The sequence below is a fragment of the Anopheles ziemanni genome, chromosome 3, assembly GCF_943734765.1.
Source record: "Anopheles ziemanni chromosome 3, idAnoZiCoDA_A2_x.2, whole genome shotgun sequence".
Lineage (NCBI taxonomy): Eukaryota > Metazoa > Arthropoda > Insecta > Diptera > Culicidae > Anopheles > Anopheles ziemanni.
Genome location: NC_080706.1, coordinates 31,863,450 through 31,889,923, shown reverse-complemented (window position 1 = coordinate 31,889,923; position 26,474 = coordinate 31,863,450). Strand labels below are relative to the sequence as shown.

The window sequence follows — 26,474 nt, the reverse complement described above, 5'->3', positions numbered from 1 at the left end:
GTAACTCTGGAAATGGGCATGTTTTCGCTTCCGATATTGCACTTCTGCGAACCCCAAGCGGCTCCTGTGAATATGAATTCAGGCCACGCACATTTCAGGTGTTCTTAGCGGGAGGATCCTGACTGATGGTATCTGGGGAAATCGTGGCAGTGGTATATCACTCCGAAACGTGTGACTGTGTTGAAGGACAGGAAGTATAATTTGTGATTGCAAAAATGGGCTAAATTTGAGACATGTTTCTCCCAAACAAACGTCCCAGTGTTAATTTATCCCTTGGAGTATGCAAATGCATAAATATAATTCACGTTCGTTTGTCGTAGCTCTAAAGCGCGGCTGGTAGTTGCTTCTGGGTAGTGAAATGTTTGCGACTTCCTACGACCAAACCAGAACAATTGAAATTCTTTGCCCGACGAAAGCCAAGCCCCTTGTCGGAACGTAAATCTTGGCCGTTTTTCACTCTCCCGAAAGAAACCCACTCTAAATCACTGCTTTTGAAGCACAAGGCACGTGCGTTGGGTCGACGCCACGTTCGATTGCCCGGCATGCTCCTAGGAACGGTGCGTTGTTGTGGTGTCGGTTTTGTTGTTGGCCGCTGTTTTGTTCGAAGTTCGTTCCCCGAATAGCAAAGCCCGCGGAATGTCCTCCATCCGCCATAACATGAAACTGGCTGACGGGTTTGCTCGAGTCCCACAAGCAAAGCGCAGACGGGTTTCACCAGCGGGCATCCAAACCGATGGATTGGTAACAATTTTCCCCCTTTTCACTACCCCATCTTTCACCGCCTGTGCCATGGAATTGGATTCCGCACCATAAAAGACACGCTAAACGCCTCTCGGAAGAGGCGGGCAAATAGAAAAACTGAAGCCGCGAAGGTTTGGGCAATAAAATTGCGATCGTGATTGGAATGCGTGTCACAGCGTTTGCGTGCGTGCGTGCGGTACTGTCGGGTTTTGCGGTACACACGTGGCCCGTGCGCCGGAAGTTTGGCTTCCTCGCCGCAAGCACCAGCGGAATGGTTCGACCCCGCCGAAATCGGAGGAAAGGGAACCCCACATTTGGCTGTCTGGGTTGATTTGATCGACAAAGGATTGGTTCGGTTTACCATAACGTGTGTCCGAACCGAAACGAATTGTGTTACTTTGAGGGAAGATCGGTTACGGGCCTTTTTATGAAACGCCGCGGATGTAAACGAAGACACGTTTCATCTAAATATTCATGGGTTAAAACGAACTCTTCACCAAAAAGCAGCAAAATAATTTTTGGTAAAGTAACAATTTTCCATCCGGAGTGTTTTTCTTTCTCCTCCAAAAAGGACTGCTCAAACCGTCGGGAAAGCTTCCGTCAATTCCATCCTAAATTATAGCTCAACTTCCGACGGTGAGAAAACTCAGGATGAGGAAACTTGCCTGACGATGAACTTTCGAGGCCCCTCCCGAGTGAATGCATCAAAGGACTGGAAAGTTTTTCCTCTTGCAACATATCCAATATTAAAAGTACCGTTCACCGGTATCGATTTACGCTGCTTTTCATGTCTCATGTTCCCTTCCCGTCCGGTTGCTTCTTCCTTCCTTGAACATGTACTTCAGTGAGCAAAAACGCTGCAAAACCGATGATGGTTCCACGCCAGCACAACTTTTGGCCGTTTTGGCCCGTTTCCTGGCCCGATAAGCTCATTTGCAATTCCAGCCCTCGGCTGAAACTCCCAGGCCAGATATCCGATTCCGTTTCGAGCGTGTGTTCCGAGGCCGTAAGATGTGTGTCTACGTGAACCCTCGTTTGAAATGACGATAAGCGATACCGAAAGAACGTATGGGCCAGGGGCAAAAGTTCTTGAGCCCTTTGATGAATAAATCACAAAACTTATGATCCACCGGATGCTCGAGATTACGGATGCACGCACGCTCGGCCGTTCGCCATTGCCGAACGCGGAGGATTCACCGAGCCTACAAAGAAGGCTGGGGAAGCTGGTCGTAAAGATTCAGATCGAAGGCGATCTCTTTGATGTTTGTGTTTCGCGCTTTCTGCGTGCTTTAGCAATAGATTCGCAATCCTTTTTTTTTCAAGTTAACATATCAACAAGCTCTGTCTGAAGCGGTTGCGTGTATTTTTATAACCAATTTTTATTCCGATGTGCCCGACAAAATGTTTTTGATTTCAATGAGAAAATTCTGTCATTCTTTAAAAATACTTCAAAATCATTCCGGATCATTCAGGTTTTTCCGGTTCAAAATAAAATATTTTTCAAATTCCCTATCAAATACTTATTTATAATTTTACATAACGTACAAAACTTCATCACTTCCAACCTTCTTCTAGGCGATGATAGATTTGTGATGGAATGGAATTTAATTTTCCCTCACACGGCGAGACCGAGTCACAAGAAATCCAACCGAGATTTTTCTACTTAAAATGGCATCGACGAGCTCGAGGCCAGCCTCAGTACTTCACATTTCGCTGAGAGCAGTTTAAAATCGAAAAGATAGAATGTTTCATTACCGGTCAATAATAAATATTTATCATCCCATCCATTTTTCCCTCCGGTATCAGACTACCGACTTTCCTACGAGTGTGGAAAGGAATGGCAAATGTTTCTCGGATGCCCCAAGGGTCGGCAAAAGGGCAACCGTTCCGCCAGTACACATTCTTTCAACAAAAGCGTGGCTTGAGTTCGGTTCTGCACAATTTTCCGGTTCCAACCTCGTTTTGCCAAGCGGTACCGATTCAAACAAGAGTCCATAAGATTTCTTCTATTCTTTTAGCCAAAGGAACCACTCCATAAAATCCCGCTCGCCAAGAAATGCTACAATGGAGCCATCAAATCTCAATCCAATGAAGCGATTTAAATTCAATCCAATAAAAGATTCCCCACAGCAAGTTGAGCAAAACGAGAGTAAAGTAATACGAGAACCACAGAAGAGTGAGTAACATATATTTTCGCTTCCCGCTTCTTCAATAACTTGTGCTGAATTATTTTATTCACTTTCATAAACCATTTAAGGTTTTCCAGTTGCAACTGGAGAGTGGACCTTGCAAATCAAAGCTTATCGACGAGTTTATGTTTACTCTAATGTTCACAAAGGTTACAGAAAGTAGTGGTAGATTGTGTTTGTAGCTCCAATTCAGGTTTGGAAAGGAGTGTTACTGCCTGTTCGGGTATGTCCCTTACCTGCATTTCACATAGACCCATTTCGTTCACGGTTAGCCACACCAACTCGACCGTGGTGCTGTAAAGCTCCATTAATTATGGCCGGCTGGTGAACGCAAATACAACAATCCACCAACGCTAGGGACCACGATTTGTGTACATACAATCAACAATCCGGACCGATTTCACTAAATTCTTGCCCACTCTGGTTGGTTGTGAGTGACAATAAAATCGGGAATCTAGGGACACTGGCTTTCGTGCTGGCGTTAGAAGTCATACAGCACATAGAAGCTTTTGCAACGCTTTATTTTTGAGCGTTTATGGACCCAAAGAGGTTCCCTCGCGAGTCAGCAGTCAGAGTGGATTTATATTCTAACCCGATCCACTCGATTGCACTTCACGGCGGATACAACTTATTGCGTGACGTTACAGCACTATTATTTTATGTTTAGTAAGTAAACAACTACGTTGCGAATCTGGAGTTTACAGATAAAAGCAATGCAAAGATTTGCTTCGCTTCATAGCATAAGTAAATTAATCTTATAAAACTAAACAAACACGAGCGATGCCAACTGTTCACCTTCAAATCTTTCAATCCTTGACAATCCCTGAATTTAATCGGATTTACAGATCCTTTTGTTATTTATCCCAAGCCTGCTTATGGAAACATACCTTGTCACGCCTCAAGCTCCTATAAACATGACGGTTTTAATTAAGGTTTCTTCGACAACGTCGACCAGCATCTTTCCGCCAGTTCAGTTTCTCATTAATTCCAATCGAAACATCTCGCAAATGTTACCCGAATCCTGCTTCGTATTTCTGTCGGAATGATCCTTCAGGCAGTGTTAAAGCAAATGTCAATATTCGTGGAAGTCCCTGGCCTTTGCTAATATTCGGTGGCTACTGACCTTATTCACCACTGCTCGAGCTGTTTGATGGCTAATTTGAATTCTGTTCAAACCCCAGTCACGGGCCCTGGACTGGAGGTCAACGCCCTAAATCCGAGCTAATGAAACGTTTCTTTATTTATGCATCACGAATTTTTGCAATTCAAAGCAAGCATGGTTCTATGGTTCTGTACAGCGAAAGCGACGGAGTGTAAACCCTAGGAATGAAAAACAAGTGCTTACGATTTAGCCTGGAAAATCATTCGACCGCTTATTAATGCAGCAATGTCGGTCAAACCGTTGGGTGTACTTAATTGATTGAGATATTTTACTTTTTACTACTACGTGCCACCAGGTAATTTACATTTCGCAACAATTTTAAAGAAAAATTAAAGATCTTTTGCCCAAAGCTTGATCACATGTCTTTAATTTGGGTGAACAGTTGTTAATGATGGTTCAAATTAGCTGAAATAAGAAAATAAATATGTAAAATGATGGATAAGAAATCCATCTTATTCAAATTCAACATACAGCAACTCATTAACCGACTCGTTGATTTCAAAGTTCTTGCAAATTGTTTTTCCTGGATTTTTGTTGACAAAACCGTCAGTTTTTTGCGGCTAGGTATACAACCTTTTTTGCACATTGCCCGCCCTCGACAAGCTAACTGAGTAAAATAAAAGCTTTTCACTCGCTAAAGCAAGCGTGGGCGAGATTAGGTTTGTTCCTCCCCGCCTTGGAAGTCATTTTGCCGCCACGATTAATGATGAATGAGCTCGGACGCTTCGGTGACCATGAATGGAAACCAGAGCAGTGTACGTGCGTCTATGCTGAGCAAACGGCCATCCATTAAAGTCTCAAGGTCTCCAGCCTTTACTTTTTCCATCTTCCATGCCACTTCTCTATTATTCTGTTTTGGATTTATTTTTATTTTCCCCTTCAGTTTTATCTTCTGACGCACGTTCCATTCATATCCGAAAGGTTACAAATACCCACGACTAAAATTTTCAAGCTAACCCTCACCTGCACGGAGATGCTTTTACGAGTACACTAACCTCTCATGCTTCAGAAATACGAATGTCATGTACTGCTCGAAGCTATAACTGCGCTTGACGCTCTATGTGGCTCTTTGAACAGCTTGAAGAAGTTTATTGATTATTTTTGCTTCGCTTGACACACCGCGAGTACCGCGCGAATGTTGATTTTACAACGCGACTTAAAACACGCCGCAACTCAACACGGTGTGGGAAGATAAACATTGACAAAAGTTTAATGCTTCTTTCGTTAATTGAAAGCCAAATGAACCTCTGTTTAACCTGATGTTTTATAGATGTTGTCCCAATCTTGCTATAGCTAAAATTGCCTTTTAAAACATTGCCATTTTCGTGGTTTGTGTGGAATTCTTCCCTCTCGAATGGAATTGATTATAATGAAGGCATGCTCATAAGGAGCGGTTGATGGAGCAGCAAAACATTTCAGTAAATGTATATGGCTTCCCTTCAGTCTTCTTCAAAATGACAACATTTCACATGTCACTTGTCAGTTAACCGCTCGCGTTGCTGTTTCAAGTTCGCTGATTGCACAACACTTCGTATCATCACCACAAATGTACACGTTTTCAATTTTCAGAATTTCCTACCTATACTCTCACTCTTCTGTCTCACTTCATCTTTTCTCCAGTACGAGCCGAATTCTATACCGTGTGGCTCGTTAGTTCAACTAGTCGTCTAATCGCTCAAAAGCGTTGACGGAGTGGTGATCCTACTGAAGACAATTTTCCCGACCGCGGGTTCAGACAAGTCATGAAATGTACATTACATCATTTCTCTGTCACGCATCGCTGTTTTCCCCGGGGAAAAATGGCGAGTTGGCTTACCGACCTGCAAGGATGAAATTAGATATCACCGTCAAGGAATCATCTTATGTTATCTTGATTGTGAGGATCCTTCGAATTGTTAAGCTTCTAAGCTCGAGATACAACGAAACTTTTTCATTTAAGAAACAAATAACCTGAGTCATATAGTCATAAATATTTTATCGGCATTGCTACAGATTCATGATTTTACGGCTATTAAAATAATAACAATAATAATAATAATAATAATAATAATAAAGCACCTTAAATAAAACACCTCAACATAAGCCTCACAGCCTCCAGTTAAAAGCTGTTCCATTAAAATGCCAGAACTGTCTGGCTGAGGAAAATGGCCTCTACCCGAAAGCGCTTCATAGGAAAAATTAAATTGTTTCTGACCACAAAACGACAAAATAGAAATAACCGGGCAATTTAAACGCACCATTGCTCAACTCTTTGATCGGCAAGGTTTACCCTCGCAGTGCACCACCCTCCTTCTCCTTAGTGCCACCAAACACCAGAAGTGAAACGAATGATTCTCGAGGTCATCGGCCAAATCCGTTACGGCCCTCGGGTTCCACCAATTGGTAAGCATATGCCAGTGGCGATACGAAACACTTCAATATGTTTTACAAACGAGATAACTTCATAACATGAGCTCTCAAACATATCAGCTTTGCGCAAATCGCACATACACCCTTCTTCTCCATCCGCCTTCGCAGTTCGTGGACCCTTGGGTTCTCTCAGAAGAAATCGTATCAAGGCCACAACGATGACGAGCGGCGCACCCACGCCGAAGGCTTCCCTCGCTCGTCGGAAAAGCCGCGGCAAATTGGGATGGATTTTGATACCATTTACCCGAAAGCACCACTTTGCCTCGTGCCGTTCGCCGTCTGCGGGGAGTTAAATTGGCATGCGTCTTAACTTTTTCCTTCATCTTGAAGGGCCGGTTTATTTATTTACTTTTTTCACCATCTCCTCTTCTCTCTCCATTCACTCATCCCACCTTTCCTCGGCCTTGCAAGCCGAAGCTCTTCATAGATTATCTTTCGGCTTAAGCTGCTTCCATCTCAAGAGCCTGGTTTTTTTATACCACTGCGGTTGCTTTCTGCCTAGCTGGCCATTTTTCCTTAATTTTTTTTTATCTAGCTTTCTTTTGTTTTCCTCCTGACTTAAGCATTTAGTCCAAAATTTAGCAACTCCAATCAGGCTCGGTACCGGGCTGGAATCTTATGTCGAAATAAAGCGTACCAAGCGATGGGTGAAACAAAGGAGGAAAAGGGTCTGCCCTTACGAGGTCAAGAAAATTTTCCGAGTCCATAGCTTTTCGTGGTAAACGGAAAAAGAAAAAGAAAAGGGAAATAAAATTTGAACCTTGACTACGCGCTACGTCTTGGGAGCAAAAGAAACTGAAGAAATGAAGAAATAAAAAGACGTCGAAAACGGACACCAGGGAAAACATGATTTGCCCAAAGACAGGGTGGATCACGATAAGAGTGAACAAAAAAGAATCAAAAAAACAATACAAACACAAGTTGTCGACTAGCTAAAGCGAAGCGAATCTTTCCTTCGTTTGTAGGTTCATTGTCTGTAGGAGGGTGGTGCATACTTTTTTCAACAAAGGCTTTCTTTTTTTGGTTTGATGGTCGCCCTATCCTTATGTAGAGCTCAGGCGTCTTTCTATCGGCCGTATCATGGTGTTCACTTCAAAGACGCTAAAATTCAACACCCATACGAAGAAAACCTATTAAAGCAAGGGCTGAAAACAAGTACAGTATGTACAGCGGACAAATGATCACCGCCTTCGACTCGTATGTTTTTCGTTTTTTTTATGCTTTTGGATATGTGATTTTCTGTTTTTTTAAGAAACATCAAACACTAGCCGGTACAACATTGAAGCTGTTCATCCACGAAACTTCTCATCTTTCCCATTTTCCTCCAGCACGGGGCGGTACAAATCAAAGAATACCGAAAAAAGGACAATCCCAAAACCATGCCCTTTCGTTCATTAAAGTAAAAAAATAAGTATACAACGAATGTTGAATCTCGAACATTTCCATTCGAATGTCACGCCCTCGATTGAAGCTGTTTCGAAATTTACAGTTGGGTTCGAGATTTGTGCTGTAGCTTGCAGTCGTGAAACCGCCCTCGAATCCCCTGAGGGGGAGTGGATGGTTGGATTAGATCCCATGTCGGATAACAAGAAACAAACCAGCAACCCGGACTTAGTTCATCTTCCTTGTCAATAGCCCCGTTAGTGGTCGGTTTACAAGCTTCAAAATCTTAATTGGAGGAAACAAATTTCTTTGAAACGATAGGCTTCAGCTTAAGATGTATAACCTTCGTTGTGAAAGAATTCATACAAAGAAGATCAATGTCAACAAAACTTTCAATTACTAATTGAAAGTCTATGTTATGGTTCTTAAAGTCTATTTTACATAAAGATACTAAATTATGCTGCAAGTTGAGTTGAAATTTATAAAAGTAACAGTTGCTAATACGGTTCAAGTTTGATCATATGAATAGTTGATATGAAATATAATATGAAATAATGAAATATGAAATACAGGGTGGCATCGTAGAAGTGATACACTTTGTTTATGTAATAAAATTGAAACCAGGTATGATATCTCTTCGAAATCGATTTAAATAGCATCTATTACTATTAAACTTGCATTTCACTTAATTTTTTCAAATCTATCACCTTTGCACTTGATAACTGCCCATAGAACCTTATGAAAGTCGTTGCAGACCGCACGCATAACTTTATCCTGCATTTCATCCCATATCTTAAACAACCGGACTCTCCATTTTTTACCCGGTTTCTTCTCTAGAATAACCGTGCCTGTCTCCTCGTATCGCTTGATGGTCCGGTAGACAAATAATCGACTTAAATTGAGATGAGACTTTAATTGAGGCAGACAGACAGTCTGTCTAATCTGAGCGTTTTTCAAACCTTGCAAATGCTAAATATTTAATTATTCGCGAGTTGAATTCATTGCAATTTACTAGAAAACTGAACTGAACACTAAGTGTACGTTTTGTACATCAAATGTAAACATGTTAATTTATCAAAATATACCCATGTATGTGACACATAAAGATTGTCTGAAAACACTCAAATAAGTGTATCACTTCTACGATGCCACCCTGTAAATAAATAAATAGAACTTTCTGAAAATAATGTGAGTTTTTTAATGCCATAGCCAGGAAAACTAATGGTCCAACATCGCGTAACCATTAAAACAAAACCAAGTGGAGCAAAATAAACCATTAAACGATGTTTTTGTGTACCATTCAAAAACATTGAACTTATGAGACGGGCGATGGAAATTGAAGAAGAATGGCCGCCATCTTCTACCCAGTGAAAGCGATCCCTGTATCGAGGCGGTGCGCTGTAAGGTGTTTTGACATTTTCCTCCTGGCGAAATGCACCTTGCAGACCAGGCCAAATGGTCCGAAGGGGGTTGACTTTCAGACGGCATTCAATTTCCTTCTTTTTCCAAGCCGGTTCTGTTTTCGTTAAACCTCTTTTCTTTGCGCACGGTTATACGCGTAATAATCATAACCGTAACATTGATGACGCACCTGACAGTGGCATCAACAGCATCGGCATCATCAACATTTGCCTGCTTTCACTGATGCTCGTTTTCTACCCAACCCGTGGTGTTCCTGTGATGGGTGCGAAGGGTGTTTTTCTTACACTTACTCGCACACTTTACCGTCTTGGGGTGAATGTATCCGAGCCGATGTAGGACGACTACGCGGGCACATCGAAATCCCATCAGCGGGACATTGCTTTTTTGATGATGAACATAAAAGTGGCACCGGTGTGTCCGTTTGCCACCACCGACATAAGCCACACACACACCGGGACATACGGAAAACCGTGCTTCAGGCAAGGTTAGGAAAACGGCGCACGTCGAAGCGATGCAGAGATTCCGACTGACTGACCTTTTGAGCCACGGTAGAAGCGAAATGTTTGTTCCCGTGTCGGATTTTGGTCTGGCCAGCAAATGAGGCTTTCCGGGCCGGATGTGTTGTCGCCCACCGCCCCTCCGTCGACATTGCACTTTGCTCAACGCACTAATGATGCTCATTCATGTCAGCCGAAAACCCCTGAAACCACTAACACTTTCCGTGACACAAGGGCACGCATCTGGACAACGGCACACGGAGTTGGCCGACCCGGATGACACACTGTGATGGTTCGGGTCGCCTGGTATTATCATAATGGTAATAACCGTATAAAAATAATTATTTACCACACAAACGCGCCACACCGCAAACCATACTGACATAAAATCATTCCTCGTCCAGCGCTCGGTCATGTCGAGGCGAGCGAATCGTTGCGTATGTTGCATGAAATATATCGCTTGAAATTGTGTGTAAGCGGACGTGTGCATCGCATCGTCCCCAGTACTCGGGATAATAAATTAAAGATAGCGTTGAACAATAATCATAAATTAAGCTATCGCAGGCAAAAACTAAAAATTAATCGGTTTTAGCCGGCCCAAAACTATTGCAAAACTAAATCAACCAATTTTTTATGTCGTGCATTTTATGTTGAGCGCATATGTTTTCGAAAGATCAAAAGAAAAACTCTCACATCAGTAACGCGAAACGGTTATGTTGTCGTTGCGCAACTTATTAGTCATGGCGGTGGGGGAAAACCCTTCCACAATGCGGGGGCTGCATTCGATTGCATCCGATGGATTATCGTGATGCTGTTTTTCTGATTGAAAACTATTCCATCAACCTACCCCTTCACACCACTGCTCTAGACCCTTGCAAGGCCCCCCCCGACAACGATGCGCAAAATGAATGATACAGCGGTACGATTGCGTCCGGTACTCCATCAGCTCCAATGCAGACACATTTGCATCCGCAGCACTCACCCAGCAGCAGCAGCAGTTGGCGTTCGATTGGTCGAAAAACGGTGGCTGTGGGAAATTTGACTTGCATTTACCCTTTTTTCATCCTCTCAACCCTTCCCGTGAAATGTGCGACGTCAATGCACCACGCTTCGCACCTGATTGGCACAAATGAAAAAATATCCGTAAAATAAAACGACCCGAACGGGCGCGCGAACAAATCAATCTCGTCCCGGTTGCGGGCCGCAATTCAATCCGGAACCACTTTCCACCCCCCGCCCACCAGTATTGCTGTTAAAATGGGTGCTAATTTAAATTCTGTACAGTTGTAGATTTTTCTCACTCCCCCACGAAAATAAAAACCCTGCCCGCCCGCCAGCCACTGTCGCTATGACGCGCTTGTTGGCTAATTGAGATGGAAAGAAATTTGTCGAACAAAATTACCCACCATAATAGGCCAGTGATATGATTCGATTGATGTGTACGGTCTTTGGAAACTACTCGTCGGGCTCTCTGCATGGGAAAAGGGGGGCGTTTCATCAAGCCATCGTTAGTTGCGACCAGTGTATTGAATTTTATTTGCATCCGATTAAAGGGCAGGGTAAAAAGGTTACCAATTTTTTCCCAACGTCACTATCGCTTCACGAAATCGCGTTATGGTACATGCTGGATAATTGTCTAGGTTTTAAATTAAATAAAAACAATCCAATGATCCGCTGATTATAGGCAAAGTGAATGGAAAGGGGAAAGAGAGAAGATAAAAATCCACTATATTGCATTTGCGTAATGCCAAAGATCAAACGGTGTGCCACTGATTATATGTTGAAGTATTGCATAAAATTCCATGTTAGCATTCACACGAATCGAACGACAAGTGCGAAACAAATCGAACCAATACCGTTTAGAATAGATTCAAGCACGAAGAATAAAGTGGGATAGTTCAAACAATTTAAATAATAAAAGGAAAACCTCTTTTGAAATTGTAAATTTTGTTTTCATGGATTATTGTATATAAATATGTTGCAGTAATTACTATTTCCACGAATGGTATCCATTTGCATGTTTTTCGAAACAAAAGGGTTCATGAATAACTTCAATACTATCAGTTTACAAAATTCCCTCCCGTGAAACCTGTTATGAAGCACATTTCAAACCACAAAAACTAAACAAATCACTTTAAACCCCATTTGAAAGCATCTATTTCAAATGGCTTTTCAAAGCACATTGTTCGTCGAAATGATGGTGCGAATCGATTGACAATTCCCGATGCGATTCGGATGCTTACCCGAAGTTGCAACCTCGAATGTTCCTCGATAATAAAAAGTATAGCCGAAAATGGACTCGATGATCACTTCCCAGTCCCAGTAGACACATCCGCAACTGGGTGGGTCGTTTCGTCTTCCATCTTTAGCTGACAGAAAAACACCAAATCGTGCATCGTTAAGAACCTCGTTCCGTACCAAATTTGAAACCAATCAAAACTACTTTCGAGCCGCCGCTGGGTTTGCCCCGGAGGTCAGCGTCGACCCGGTTCGAACACGATCCGCCAAGAAAATTGCACCCTCATCACCGCGCACCGGTTTCCTTCCCCAAGGGGTTGGTTTGGTTTCGGGTGCCAGTTTCTAAAACAGAACCCTAAACCCGCGCCCGGTCGGGTTTCATCCCTTTTCCCGGGGTCGTCAAAAGTGGGGCAGTCTCGGTCCCGAAAATGGTGGTGTGCTTGTTAGCAGATTCTTATCGTTATTTTTTCCCCTTTCTCTCTCTCTCTCCTTTGCAGATTTAGTCCAACCCGCACGCCGTCGCCCTGGGACGGCATACGGATAGCGGATAAGTTTAGTCCGGTCTGTCCCCAGCGACTGCCGAATGTAAATAACGAAACAGCAGCTTTAGATAAGATGCCAAAAGGACGACTAGAGTACTTGAAACGTTTGCTACCTTTTTTACAGAACCAATCGGAGGACTGTTTGTATTTGAATGTATTTGCCCCAGTTCATGGTAAGTCGCTTTCGATTTTTTTAAACCATCTGTTTTATCTCCCCTTGGGTTTCCTCTTTTGGGTAGATTTTGCGTACAAGATAATCCATATTTTTCGGTCAATCTTACGCCCGCAAGAGCTACTTTGCTTTAGCACATAATACTATTTGCTTCGCACCTGATGATCATTTCTTTTCTTTTCTCTACTTCTCCCTTCCTCTAGCCACTCAAAGTGACAAGAAACTGCCTGTTATAGTATTTTTACACGGAGAGTCGTTCGAGTGGAACAGCGGGAACCCGTACGATGGTACCGTACTAGCCAGTTACAGTGATTTAGTCGTAGTTACGTTAAACTATCGGTTAGGTATATTGGGTAAGTTTTGCCATCACCGACAACTTTTAGTTTTCCCCAACAGCTTTTTTAGCCCGCGTTCGAGCCAGTAGAAAACACATCTACCTAAAACAAATTACCACCATCGCTAAATCGCATCGGGCAGAAGAAAAACGATGCCGCAAATAACTGTGCAACCATTCATCAATCATGCAAAATGATTAATTTCTTACCATTCAGCTTTATTCACTCCCACTCAGTCCTTGCCGGCCTGATTTCCCCCCGCCCAAACCACCCATCCATTCGCAAAAGTCAAACTCGGTTCTGATTTATGAATATTCTAGATTGAAGCTTGAAAGGAAAAATCAGATCCAAGCCGGGGCTCAGGCACTGAGCAAAACCGGCGATAAAGAAACATTCCAAACCGATAGCTGTACCAGACACTTTTTTCCTTTTCGCAGAAACTACCCTCCCCTTCTACTCAATCAATCCACTGATTGATTTTCCGATTAATTGCGAATGTGCTTTTAATCAACATTAAAAAGAATGAGTTTGTCTTTCATTTTTGCCGACCGTCCGATTGGGAGTCGGATGATTTTTACTCTTAATCCGGTGAATTTAAATTGCATTTCCTGGGTAGCGAATGAATCAGCATAGGTTGAATGTGGGTGAAGGTTGCAAAAATCATTAGCTATTGCTAATCCACTTCAGATTTTAAATTTCCAAACAGTATTTTTCTGTGCTTCACGATCCAAGATGTGCTTCTCCAAAGAAACGATCAATAGAAAGGACCTTAAAAAATATTTGGATTATATTTAGCACTAATTGAGCCTAACTAATATATTCTTTTTCGATACTTCTTCATCTTTGACGTATGAAATTGGAGTACAAAACTTCATCTTGAACGTATGGGCGAGAGGGTACAAAAAATCATATAACTTACCTTATGAGAATGTAGACACTGTAGAGCACCTTCCGTTGCTATTTCCGCAGGTTTTCTTAATGCCAATCCCAGCCCACAGTTGCGCGCCCGAGTGGCGAACTATGGCCTGATGGACCAGATGGCCGCCCTGCACTGGGTCCAGCAGAACATCGCCAAGTTCGGCGGCGACCCGTCGACGGTGACGCTGGCGGGGCACGGGAGTGGCGCAGCCTGCATCAACTTCCTGATGACGTCCCCGACGATGGTGCCGGGCCTGTTCCACCGGGCGATCCTGCTGTCCGGCTCGGCCTACTCGTCCTGGGCGCTGGTCGAAGACCCGGTAGTGTACGCGCTCAAGCTGGCCAAGGAGGTCAACTGCTCGATCCCGGAGGATCTAATCAAGAACCACGAGCTGATCGTCGACTGCTTGCGGGATGTGCCGCTCGAGGAGCTGTTCGCCGCCGACATTCAGCCACCGAGCTTCCTGAGTGCGTTCGGTCCATCGGTGGACGGGGTGGTGATACGACCCGGCCGGTCCAACCAGGACATCGACGAGCTGCCGGTCCGAGCCGGCACCTCCAAGCGCTCGCAAGGTGCGGCCGGGCGCTACGACCTGCTGTTCGGCGTCGTCACCGGCGAGGCTCTCTGGCGCTTCAGTGCCGCCGACATTCAGAGCGGGTTCGAGGGCGAGCGACGAGACAAGATCCTGCGGACGTACGTGCGTAACGCGTACACCTACCACCTGAGCGAGATCTTCTACACGGTGGTGAACGAGTATACGGACTGGGAGCGTACCGTGCAGCACCCGATCAATATGCGCGATGCCGCCGTCTCAGCGCTGTCCGATGCTCAGTTCGTTGCGCCACTCGTGCACACCGGCGACATGCTGGCCCCACCGCCGCCACTGCCCGGCCAGGAGCCGTCGGGGCCGAAGTGTTTCTTCTACGTGTTCGACTACCAGACCAAGGACGGGGACTACCCGCAGCGGATGGGTACGGTGCACGGGGAGGACCTACCGTACGTGTTCGGCGCTCCACTCGTGGACGGCTTCAATCACTTCCCGCGGAACTACACCAAGTCGGAGGTGGCCCTTTCGGAGGCTATCATGGTGTACTGGGCTAACTTCGCGCGAACAGGGTAAGATTTCTTCAGACAGTCCAATTTTAGCAAGACTACTTTGATCGACAATAAATTCGACACCGTTTGTATATACGATGCGAACAAGTACAAGTTGGCTCCGGTTTTCGTCGACCTCGATTTGTGTCGCATGAAATTAGTTCGAAATTAGTTTATACTAACGTGGTTCTTTACCCAAAGCATTAAATGCATTTTGTATGACAAAAGATTCGAGCATGGACTAATAAGCGAATTGGTGCAGGCTTCCCGCATCAGACTACTTTACTCAATCAAAATTGTCTTTCAATTGAAGAACTGAGCGTATTATTGTAAACCTACACGGCATAGACACCAGAAAGGTAAAAGAAAGTATAAAACGATTAATGGCCATTGATTTGTATAAGTATCGTTTGTTCTGTATCTATTAAGTCTTGAGTAGGCTTTTGAACGCTAGCCGATGTTTTCGTCGTTTTCAAAGGCCCATTTGATCAAGAAAATCGGGGCCGGTCTGTAAATGTAAATGACCTGACCTGTGTCATTATCAAACTGTCCAACTCCACACGTGATAACAACATAATAATGTGAATGTTATAGCAAAGCCTTTGATACCGTACCATGTACATTTATCCTACTAGCAATTATCAAAGCAAGAGCTCTCTCCACACCATCCAAGCATGCTTATCAGAGCACAATGTATCCGTTACCGGCACACAATTTCATCAAATTGAGTCCCTGTTGAATCTTTCTGAGGATGTACTCGGCTTCGTTACACGATCCAGCTGTGTCAAGCGTGTAAACTAATTTCTACCATAACTGGAGCTAATTCCAACTTCAAAGAACCAAACGCCATTCGACCCGAAAAACATTCTTCTAAATCCACACCCAAATCCGCGTTTATCGGCGAGCAAGGGTGTAATTAACTGTTGTTCCCTTACTCTCTATGGGGCACCGACTCGAGGCTCCGGCCACGCTTGGTTCGACGAAGGTTCGACTGGCAAAATGTGTTTAATTATGTCTCCCTTCTCGTTCTCGCTTTCAGCAACCCAAACGAGCACCATCGACAGGACTCAATCCTGTCGGCGTCACGCGAACGGAACCGCTTCCGCAGCATCAACTGGGAGGAGTACGATCCGGTCCATCAGAAATACTTGGAAATTGGTAATAGGCCGCTAAAAGCCCACCCGGCCAGCCAACGCACTCGCTGCGTGTGCTAATGTTCGTCCGTTTGCTTTTTTCTCTCTTCCCATCGTCCGAAACCCTCCCACCCACCCACACACACACACATGATGATGGTAGGCATGAAGCCACGGATGAAGAACCACTTCCGAGCGCACCAGCTGTCGATCTGGCTGCGGTTGATCCCGGAGCTGCACAAGGCCGGCATGGAGGACGTGATAGCGAGGCACAATCTCTTCAAAAACCACGATGACATGGACCTGTACGAGGGTCTGGTGAAACCGGACTCGTTCGCCGGCCGGCTCAACTACCTGGAGGACAATCTCAAGCGCCGAGGTATGCTCACGGGCGGCGAACTAGGCCACGCACTGCACGCCAACGGTACGTTTTTCTGCACCAACTCTGCACCGTTCTTCATGCCGCTTTTTCCTCGAAATTCACATTCCGCTAGGTCGCTCGTGTCTTGTGTCGCCCTCGCTGGGGCTGATGAATTAATTCACACCAGGCGGATGCCGGGCCAGACAGCTTTTAGTTGCCATCCCCTGGGGAATGGCTCTAACGTGTCCACTAAACGAGTTTTTTGCACGAGTGATCGTGAAAGGTTAATTTGATTACGGTACTCGCGCTGAGGTACATTACGAATCTATGCTCAGCTAATTTTTTCGCAGTAAAAGTAGCAGTTCAAGTCAACCTCACTATTTTCCATCGGATAGTGTTGTATTCATTCAAGTATCAGGTAAATTACTATTTAACCGGCTCAGAAGTGGCATTTTTGGCGTGTTGAAAGTTTTGCTCCTTTGAACGTTTCTGAACGTCGCTACACTATTGAATGAATAGCAATAATTAGCTTCTGAGCACATCTGCGAGTACTTATTACCATACCGAACATGAATGACTCTAACCTCCCTTCAAGATATTCGAATTATGGTAAAGTCACACTGCGCTGTGCAGAATATAGGCAAATGTAAGATTAGCATCTATGGGTACTTAGACATAAGCATTTGAAGTATTAAATGATGCGTTATACTTTTAGGCACAGATTTCAATTCAATTTTGTCTGAACAATCTCCCTCTTATAATGAAATTAGACACGTTGTAGAATAATGAATGGTCCGTTTATTAAATACTCCATATAATTGTAATAGAAGAGCAAAATATGTAAACTGCTCTTCTGATTGCATACGATGTCCTAAGGAATTTATTTGAGCAGGCATTACATCAAATTCTGTGAGAGCTACAACTCTTATTCCACAATTTCTTAGATGAAACTGAGTCCTCCAAAACAGTTGGAAACGAGAAAATAATCAGATAAAGTTGGATCAAAAACAACCTTGCGTATCCATAAATATCAGTTAAGGACTTCAAAGAAAGTGCTCGATTTGAGTCTCCCAGTGGCTCACATGACACTAACGAAAGGCGTCAAGGATAGATCTTACTTCCCCAACGTTAAGTGGCATTGTGCTTGATTTTAACCGCTCATCCTCTGCTTCCAGTCGGCATGACGACGGCCGAGCCAGTCCTGCTAACAACGTGCATGCCGGTCGGCAACTACAGTGCACTGGCGCCGACGGTCACGGTCCTGAACGCCACCACGGACACGCTGGCCGGGCTCGAGGCGGCCGGATATGCCGCCTACTCGACCGCGCTCAGCGTCACGATCGCGATCGGCTGCAGTCTGCTCATCCTGAACGTGCTCATCTTCGCCGGCGTGTACTACCAGCGCGACAAGACGCGGCTCGAGGTGAAGAGCCTGCAGAAACAGTACCAGCAGCGGGGCGGTGGCCTCCACCAGCAGGGTCCGTTCGATCCGATTAAGCACGCCCACTACCATCTCGGCCATTCGCAGTCGGCGAACGTGATCGTGGACGTCGAGAACCACGATACGGGCGCGCTCATCCTGGCCGGCGACGTCAAGTCGTCGCACATCTGCACCAACGCCATGCAGATAAGCGTCATGAAGAGTGGCTCACCGGGTGGTGGCGGTGTCGATGGTCGCGGTAACGGCGGTGGTGGGAATATGGTTGGGAATGTTGGTGGTGGTGGTGGTGGTGGTGGAGTGGACGGTGGAAGTTGCAATGTGCCGGCCCCGCTCGGCCAGTCGAACGTGACGAAGATGTCGCTGCAAGCGAACAACACGTCCTACGGTACGACGAAGCTTCCGCCGCGCAGCGAACACATCGCCATTCCGATCAAGAACTCCACCTTCATCGGCACCGGCGCCGGTGGGGGTGGTGGGACGTTCGTCAGCGGCATGATGACACTGCCAAAGCCCAGCTCACAGCAGCAGCAGCAACAGCAGCAGCAGCAGCAACAACATCAGCAGCAAGTGCACATCCCGATGAGCTACAACCGGAACGAGTGCATGACGTTGCCGCGCGGCGTGGGCGGCGCCGGACTGAGTGCAGCTTCCGCCGGCACCAACACAGGTAAAGTGAGACTAGATTTCATGACTACACCGATATGAAAACGAACCACCACCACCACCACCTTCACGATCACCATCACCATTCGGACGTGCACCTTTCTACACCACACTACCATGACCATTAGCACCTCGACCATCAACAATGGCTTTCTCTCGTGATTGTCTTCCCGCCATCGACCGTTAATACACTCACAAACAACACCTTCTTCCTTCCATTGCGCTTCCGTTTGCCTGGCATTGAACGAACAAAACAGCACCGGAACCGAATCAGTTATTAGAGGGACACATCCTTCCCCCCAGACGCCTGTACAACTCTCCGGTTGCACACACAAAAACTAACCGTATACCATCTCCCGTCCATCCCCAACTCTGCCCTCTGATGGAGGGAAGCGAGTGTGGAGAGGGCATGATTCCGCAAAAGCGATCGAGAACACAATTAAGCACACGTCATTCGTTCGGTCGTTCCGGATGCCTCGGTGGAGCAAAGTAGAAGGAACCAAGGGGGTGGGTTTGAGGTACAGGGACGCGGGACAATGTAAAGAACACTCGGGTGTACGGTTGCCGAAGAGGGAGAATCTCTGAGTGACAGGCTTCGGGAGCTCACTTCGTTCGGCCATTTTTGTTACCTTCGGGACATGCTTTTTTCCTTGTGTGGAAACTGCTGTGTCTTCCTCGTTATCTGTTAGCTGATTGATTGTTAGTGAGCGAACTTCCCTGTGTGAACTAATCTTTTCACCAGGGGGTGGCAATGGAAGAACCTAACACAACTCCTGAAACACACACACACACACTCAACCAACCTACGTAATTGGATCTCTTCTGTACCGTACGTTTAACGCTGGAACCTAAGTTTCTTTAGGTAGCCGTTTTGTTTCGCTACGAACTCGTTACTGTTACGTTCGCGCGCCATCTTGGCGCAGGTTGCGATAGTTGTTTTAAAAACTGGTGATGGAGCTAGTTAAATAGAGTAAATATAGTTAAATTAGGGAAAGGTGGGAAGTTCGAGAGCGAGAGGAAACCAGAAACAAAGCACAGGGCATTGTAAGCGGGCGGAAGTTTAAAACGAACAAACAAAACAAGAAACGACAGAAGGCAAAAAATATATCACTCAATAAAAACCAATGAACGATGTTTCAAACCAATACAAACGGGACCTTTTATTTAACACGAACGGTTTGTGAATTAATTTTCAAGCATTAGGCAATTTTAATGTAAAGTTGAGAAATAGAGACAGAGTGACTGAACAGTATTTAGTTGTTGGTACGTATTTTAAATTTTGGTTCAAGTACATGTATAGAGCTTCTTAACTTTGTTAGTTTTCAAATAAACATAAATTGGTCACCTCTCAAAATAAGCTACAGACACTAGATTCTCAAATTGTAGCTGAAAATATAAAAGTAAAATGTTTATCTCTAGTTCTCGGTTGTTTCTTAAAGGTGCGAAATTTGCTTACTAGTGTATGCAAGTGAACAGTTTTGTTTTACCTTTTATTGACAAGATCATTCATTATAAAAATAATGTGTTCAGGCAATGTTTCAATATTAGATTACTTCCTTTGATTTTCTAAAGTGCTTCTGCAACGTTGCAAGAGCGCTGTAATCATTTTCCTTGGTAAAGCATCACAAAATTGACCAATACCTAGCTTTGAGCACTTTGGAAATCCACTTTACGATAACGATTAACATGAATTGGTGACTTTTATACGTGAGAACATTCATAATAAAAAATGTGTTCAGGAAATGTTTCAATTTTTGATGATTTCCTTACATTTTCTCAAGAGCTCGTAAGAGCTACCTTTGTAAGAGTTGTGCAATCATTTTCTTAAGAAAAGCATCACAAAATAGACCAAAATCTACCCTTGGGCTCTTTGAATCCACTTTGCATAACGATTAACATGAAAAGTTTTATTTCAGAGTAAGCTCAGCAAGTACTACTTGGGTTTCTTGATAATTCTACTGAAACTCTAGGGCTAGAAAAAATATTTGAACGAAAACATTTGCTTCGTGAGCAGAACTTTCGCAATCAATCGACACAAACCCCGTGACGTACGTTTGTCACGGAAAACAGCACCTCCGCCATGATTCAATTTACGTTCCGCCCAATGTAACACATTTTCACCATCGTGCCGCAAAACAATAAAACTCCTCCAAGCGTGAAAGACCGAAACGCGGACATCATTCCACTCCCCCATCTCCCCACTCTTACCATGGCGTTCCCGGTGAGCCATCGCTGTAAAACGTCATAAAAGCATTCCCACAAAACCCCGTGTCCTTCCGACGCTTTCCCCGCACAAAGACCCTTAGTGTTAAACAATCTACGAGCTATGAATCAAATTAAAACCACTACCCATTCTCCAACCCTCCTCCCGCACGTGGACACCTACCGTCTGAAGCTATCCCGTTTCCGTAAAGCGGAAATTCTCGTTCCGAAGCAGAATGCGCGTGGTGAGGCGCCATTTGTTAAGACTATTATTTTGTATCAATTATTCGCAATAATATACTTTCACTCACTGCCTCCACCCATGTCTTTAATGCGTGCCTCCACCCCCTTTGCGTTTACAGCCCCTTCCGGCAGCGCCCGTAGTTTTGTGTCTTGATAATGGTGATGACGCCCGTTTACGCTCATCCTTAAATATACCCACACACGCCGCCACAGACCTACCCCATCCTGACTAAACAAACCTTCTGGCAAAACTACGCTCGGCAAATAACTAGTTTCGCTCTAACTGTAAACCCCATCCCCCAACAACCGAAACCACCCCCGGTTCCGCCCTGCAGCCATTATAGCAACGCGTACCACGGAGCTTTTTGTTGACTGTCGCTGTTGAGCACCCATACGAAAATCCTTCGAACCTGAACGAGGGCCACATGGGGCATTGGGAAGGGGCGAGGGTGAGGCCGGAAATACTTAAACGATGCCGCTTCCGCTTCCGACGGCTTTTCCGGTAACCACGAAAGATAAAGTGATTAGCGAATGGCTCCACCACCAACGCCGCCGGAAGTACACGAAGCACTGGTGCGCGTGGCAAATTAAACACACCCAGGGCAGCCTCGCCGCCATGCCGAGTGTGCCATACTCGAAGGCGTAGAGCAGAGTAATTTTTTGAAGTGGTTTTACTTCACCCACCTAAACGGCCCCCCGACCGGTTTTCCCGAGGACCCGCGTCGGTTGGTGTACAATTTTAAGCTCCCTTAATTTCATTTTCTTCCATTCAAAACGAAAAAATACACCACACAAGGACAAACCCATGTAAAGGCTTATGCCACCACTGCCCTTTCCCGTGATGTGAGAATGTCACTATGGTCCCTCAAGCTTCAGCGGAACGAATGTTTCCAGTCATCAGGAGTGCAACATGAGAGTGAACAAGAGGCGAAGAAGAAAATGAACAAATTGCCCTTCATCAACAGTTTCCGACCCTGCAGGCGACTCCTACCCGGTTCGGAATGGCCATGGCAACCGGTATTTGGGAACTACTACTTTTTCTCTTTACACCCACTGGCACTTGACTTTACTCCGAGCGAACGCTTCCAAACATTGTTGCTGCTAGAAACTTTTAAATTAAATATTTCAAGGGCCAGAAATAAGGAAACACTTTTGCGCACCTTCCGTGGTAAAGTGCTAGTGTAGTGTAATGCACTGAACTATTTGCGATTAATTTTCGTTTATTAATGCATTTAACGCCTTTAACACATGATAAAATCCTGCGATTAATTGGTTTTTAGTTTGAAAACTGGAGATAGAAAATTCAAGATTTATATTTTAAACTAATGTAACTTTTTTTTTCAAAGATATTGTTTAGAAATAGTGTTGTGCCTTATGAATCTTTTGGCTAGATTAATTCATATGAATCTATCACCTAAGTTTCATTCAGATGGATTCATAATCCTTTGGGGATTCGAATCTTCAAACGTTTATGAATCTTTCGAAACCTTAATTAATCTTTATGAATCTTTGAAGCAAACACGTTTTCTCATTATGCACAACATCAAAGTATTTGCTCTAAAACTTTGTTTTGTTTGGATTGGATTTATTTTTTTTCCAAGATGGTAAATGATAAATGGATGTATTGAAAATGTCTAGTTCCGATCCAAATAATGGCAAAGTTTCTAATTATGTTTAAAGTTCTTTGTTACCAATTAAATTAAATGTGTATAAAAAAAAATTTAAAATTTGGTAATCTAAACAAGTATCGGTAACGTGGTTTAAAACCCTTAAAAATAAAAACTAAAGCAAATAAAATTCAATCACACTTCAGAATATCAACATATTAACATTTTTACGTTTAACGTCCTACGCTCTGTATTTTTCATTCCATTAGTTGTAGAGCCCTGAAAACGTTCATGTTTAGTATGTTTTTCAAAAACAAAAATTCTAGAAAATAAACAACTTTAAATGTAGCAAACCATACCCGAGCATGCGATCGTAGCCATGAGGGTTGAACAAATTTAAAGTGCTTTCCGGGACAGACTACATTTTGTTACCTTTTCATTCGAATAATGACTAGATATAGCACTGGAAGTTAACCTAAAATCCACCGTTACAAATCATTACTAGCCCGAGGTATTGACAAAACAAACAGCAACCGGCACACTTAATTATTTCGATAGATTTATTGAAATCCTCCACACCAAAAACCCAATTAGCGCAGCACGGGCGCTAAGCGCCCCCGGGCGGAATGAAGTTGTTTATCTTTTCCCGTTTGTACGCTTATCAGTCAATAATTGCACATTAACACCGGCACGGGGGCGACGAGGCTTGGGCGATTTAGCTAATTACTAATTAAAGATTATCAAATTTGACCACTCTGGCAAAACCGGTGTTCGAACTCACCCACACTCTCTCGGTTGTGTGCTTTTTTTTCTATGATTTCCGGTAGGATATTTACATGGTTTTGATTAGCAGAAGCTTGTTCGCACATTTCGGGCGTTGGTAAATCCCGGTCACCGAACGACCGGCTTGTTAGTCGATTTGGGTCCCACGGTGTTCGCAGGCGCCGCGAGTTGATTGAGGTGCCTTATACAAACTCCGCCACCAAACAAATCCGCTCTGTGAAAACGGTCGGGAACATCGGTACACACAAAACTAATCCTATTCCAAGCCATTAAAATCCGTAGGCTTAACGGAGGCGTCACCGTAGGAGGGTTGATTAAACGGACGCAAACCCCTGAACAAACTCAGACACACACGCACTTTATGACCCACCCACACACACACACACGCACACATTACCCACATAGAGGTTTTACATTTCCCTCCCCCATTATTCGATTGCTTTTCTAGATGTGCAACAAATTAAATTACCACCAAACGGAACCGCCATCGGCATCCACATGCGGGCATCGCAAGCCTCGCCGGAAAACCGTCCCCTGCTCGCCACCCACCAGCAGCAGCAGCAGCAACAGCAAATGGTCTCGTCCGGCCACTCGCACCACCATGCGCACCATGGACAGCAGCAGCAGCAGCATCAAGATAGTTTAACGCAATTAAAATCACAAAATCTGAAGAACAACAACTCCTGCCCGCAGCAGCTACCGCACGCGGCCATGAGCGAGATGCGGGTCTGATCGCATACCGATTGCGGTGATTTGGTCTGAGACGGCGTCCTGTGGCTTCTGTGGCACCGAGGCCCACCCAGAAACGGTGACTCGGCCCCGCAGGGCGCCGGCTTAGGAAAGGCCGGGCAAGGCAACGGACACTGAGTCGTCACAAGTTCAACCCCAAACCCCGAGCTTTCCGGTTTCGGTCAATCGATAAAACTAACCTCAATTCAGACGGTTGGTCGTTATCTTCGACGCACATACACACACATTGGCGACCGATAAACTCGGAAAACCCCATCCCGGACAGTCGATCTGGCCACACTTAATTCCACACTCCGTTAACTCCACGAGCGTGTCGGGGCCGGATTAGCATAATGCCCTTCCTATCAATCATCAAACCGATCCCATCACAGCGGTCGTCTATTTTGCTTCCGCTTTTGTCTCCGATAATCGCTTTTCCCGAATGGAGGCGCCTGGTCGGTCGAATCTCGATCGAGCGCATCCCTTTTGAGTGCCATTTGCTTTGTTTCTGCCGTTTTGATTGCCCTTCATAGGCGATTGGAGCGCTTCCCATCCGTTTCCTTGCCATGTGACATGTGCGCGCGATTGTTTGACGATGTTTATGGCCGGTTTTATGGTTCATTCCAGCAATCGATGCGTTTTATATGGGGGGGTAATACACTCCGTACTCGTGGATGGCAAAAGGATAAACACTGTGTCGAATTTTAAAACCATACCATAAAGGAATGGTTTCGTTCTCATCCTGCTCTTTTCTCTTTTTCTTTTCAAATGGCGTATGAAAAACGTATAAAAGTTCATATTTAACTATCTTAGCCCCCGAAGCCATAATGATATTTTAAAAAAGCACTGAATTCAACGATAAAGATTTGATTTAACGTACGATCAAACTAGAATTAACGACATCAACTCTATTTTGCGAAAAAGTAAAGAAAATCTCAGTGTAGGAATTAATTTAACATTTCTAATTTTTCGTTTTAGTTAATTTAGTGTTCCGCAGACATCGTTAAAACAACATAAAATGCAGTTTTCAAGATGTTATCCTCTTATGATTTTGTTTTCTTTAAAACTAATTCACTCATGTTTCCCAATGCAAATAGTTTTCATGAACAAACTCATGTTGGCGAATGGGTAGAAAAGAAACCAACTTTTCCACTCTCAGTAAAATATTACACCCCTCTCTGATTCACACACACACATACTCAAGGAAACTTACCGAACTTAAAACCAACTTTGTCCGGGCGCTGCCGCAAACTATAAAACAAATAAGCTCGACACTCTTGTAAACTTCTGAAAGCAAACGAACTTTTCGCTCAAGTGCTTCCCCACACATGCGCTCGTTAGAACGCGCTTCCCTTCGACTTGCATTCCTATTGTAGCGCACTCCGAGTTTTAGTGAGTCAATTAAAATGAAACAAGCTGCTCAACGCTTCCCACTGCCCTAGTTGTTCTTCTAGCCGGCTTCTTCCGTCGGTAAAATGACGACTCCGAATGTACCTTCGCAATGAAGCACCCGGCGCAAGTGTCATCGTACGACGTACGGTAACGTACGGTAGCGCAGTCCATTTAAACTTTATTTCACCAATCAATTAGCACAGCGTTTTTAGCGTTGTGCAAACACATTTGCCATTTTTTGCGCCCGGTGCCGAAGCTTACGGTACTTTTCGATTGCATGCGTGGGTTGCAAAAAGTTTCGTTTTAATTCCACCCGTCAAAAGTGGCAACCCTTTTTATCCTTTATCAAATTCCCACGCGCAACAAAAAGAAAACAAACGAGACTCTGTTAATTTTTACATCCATCGCCCCAATGCGCCCATGAATGGATCAAGTTAAAAATAATATCACGCCAATGCACTATGGAGCGAAAAGAGCAAATTGCCGGGATAAAATTCAGAATCAAATGTTTTGCAATTTTTTCATTGTAATATCGTGTAATACTATTATATTACACGAAATTATGATGTTTCGGGACAATCCCGCCAGGTGGCGCTGCAAAAACCTCATATTTTTGGAATTTTCTATGGGTGCATTATTTTTTAATTTTTTTTTTTTATACTAACTTAAAGATTTTTTAAAGTTTGATATAAAACAAACTAAATTTACTACAAACTTCCATTCAAAATATTGTCATCTGGAATATAATTGATATTCAAAGCATCTAACGCGGACATAACGTCTCCTAACGAAGAGCTACTATCTGAATATTCTGAA

At 44.3% G+C, this 26,474-nt stretch overlaps 1 protein-coding gene across 1 annotated transcript in view; it reads left to right on the top strand.

Moving 5' to 3' along the window:
• Positions 1–24,269, top strand: part of LOC131287385 (neuroligin-3) — a 46,787-nt gene extending 22,518 nt beyond the window's left edge. Inside the window, exons 2-8 of the mRNA XM_058316430.1 lie at positions 12,539–12,756; positions 12,959–13,108; positions 14,060–15,125; positions 16,144–16,262; positions 16,401–16,661; positions 17,774–18,706; positions 23,986–24,269. Of these exons, the coding sequence (XP_058172413.1) occupies positions 12,539–12,756; positions 12,959–13,108; positions 14,060–15,125; positions 16,144–16,262; positions 16,401–16,661; positions 17,774–18,706; positions 23,986–24,269 (3,031 nt within the window). The remainder of the gene's footprint in view (positions 1–12,538; positions 12,757–12,958; positions 13,109–14,059; positions 15,126–16,143; positions 16,263–16,400; positions 16,662–17,773; positions 18,707–23,985) is intronic.
• Positions 24,270–26,474: the final 2,205 nt, after the last annotated feature.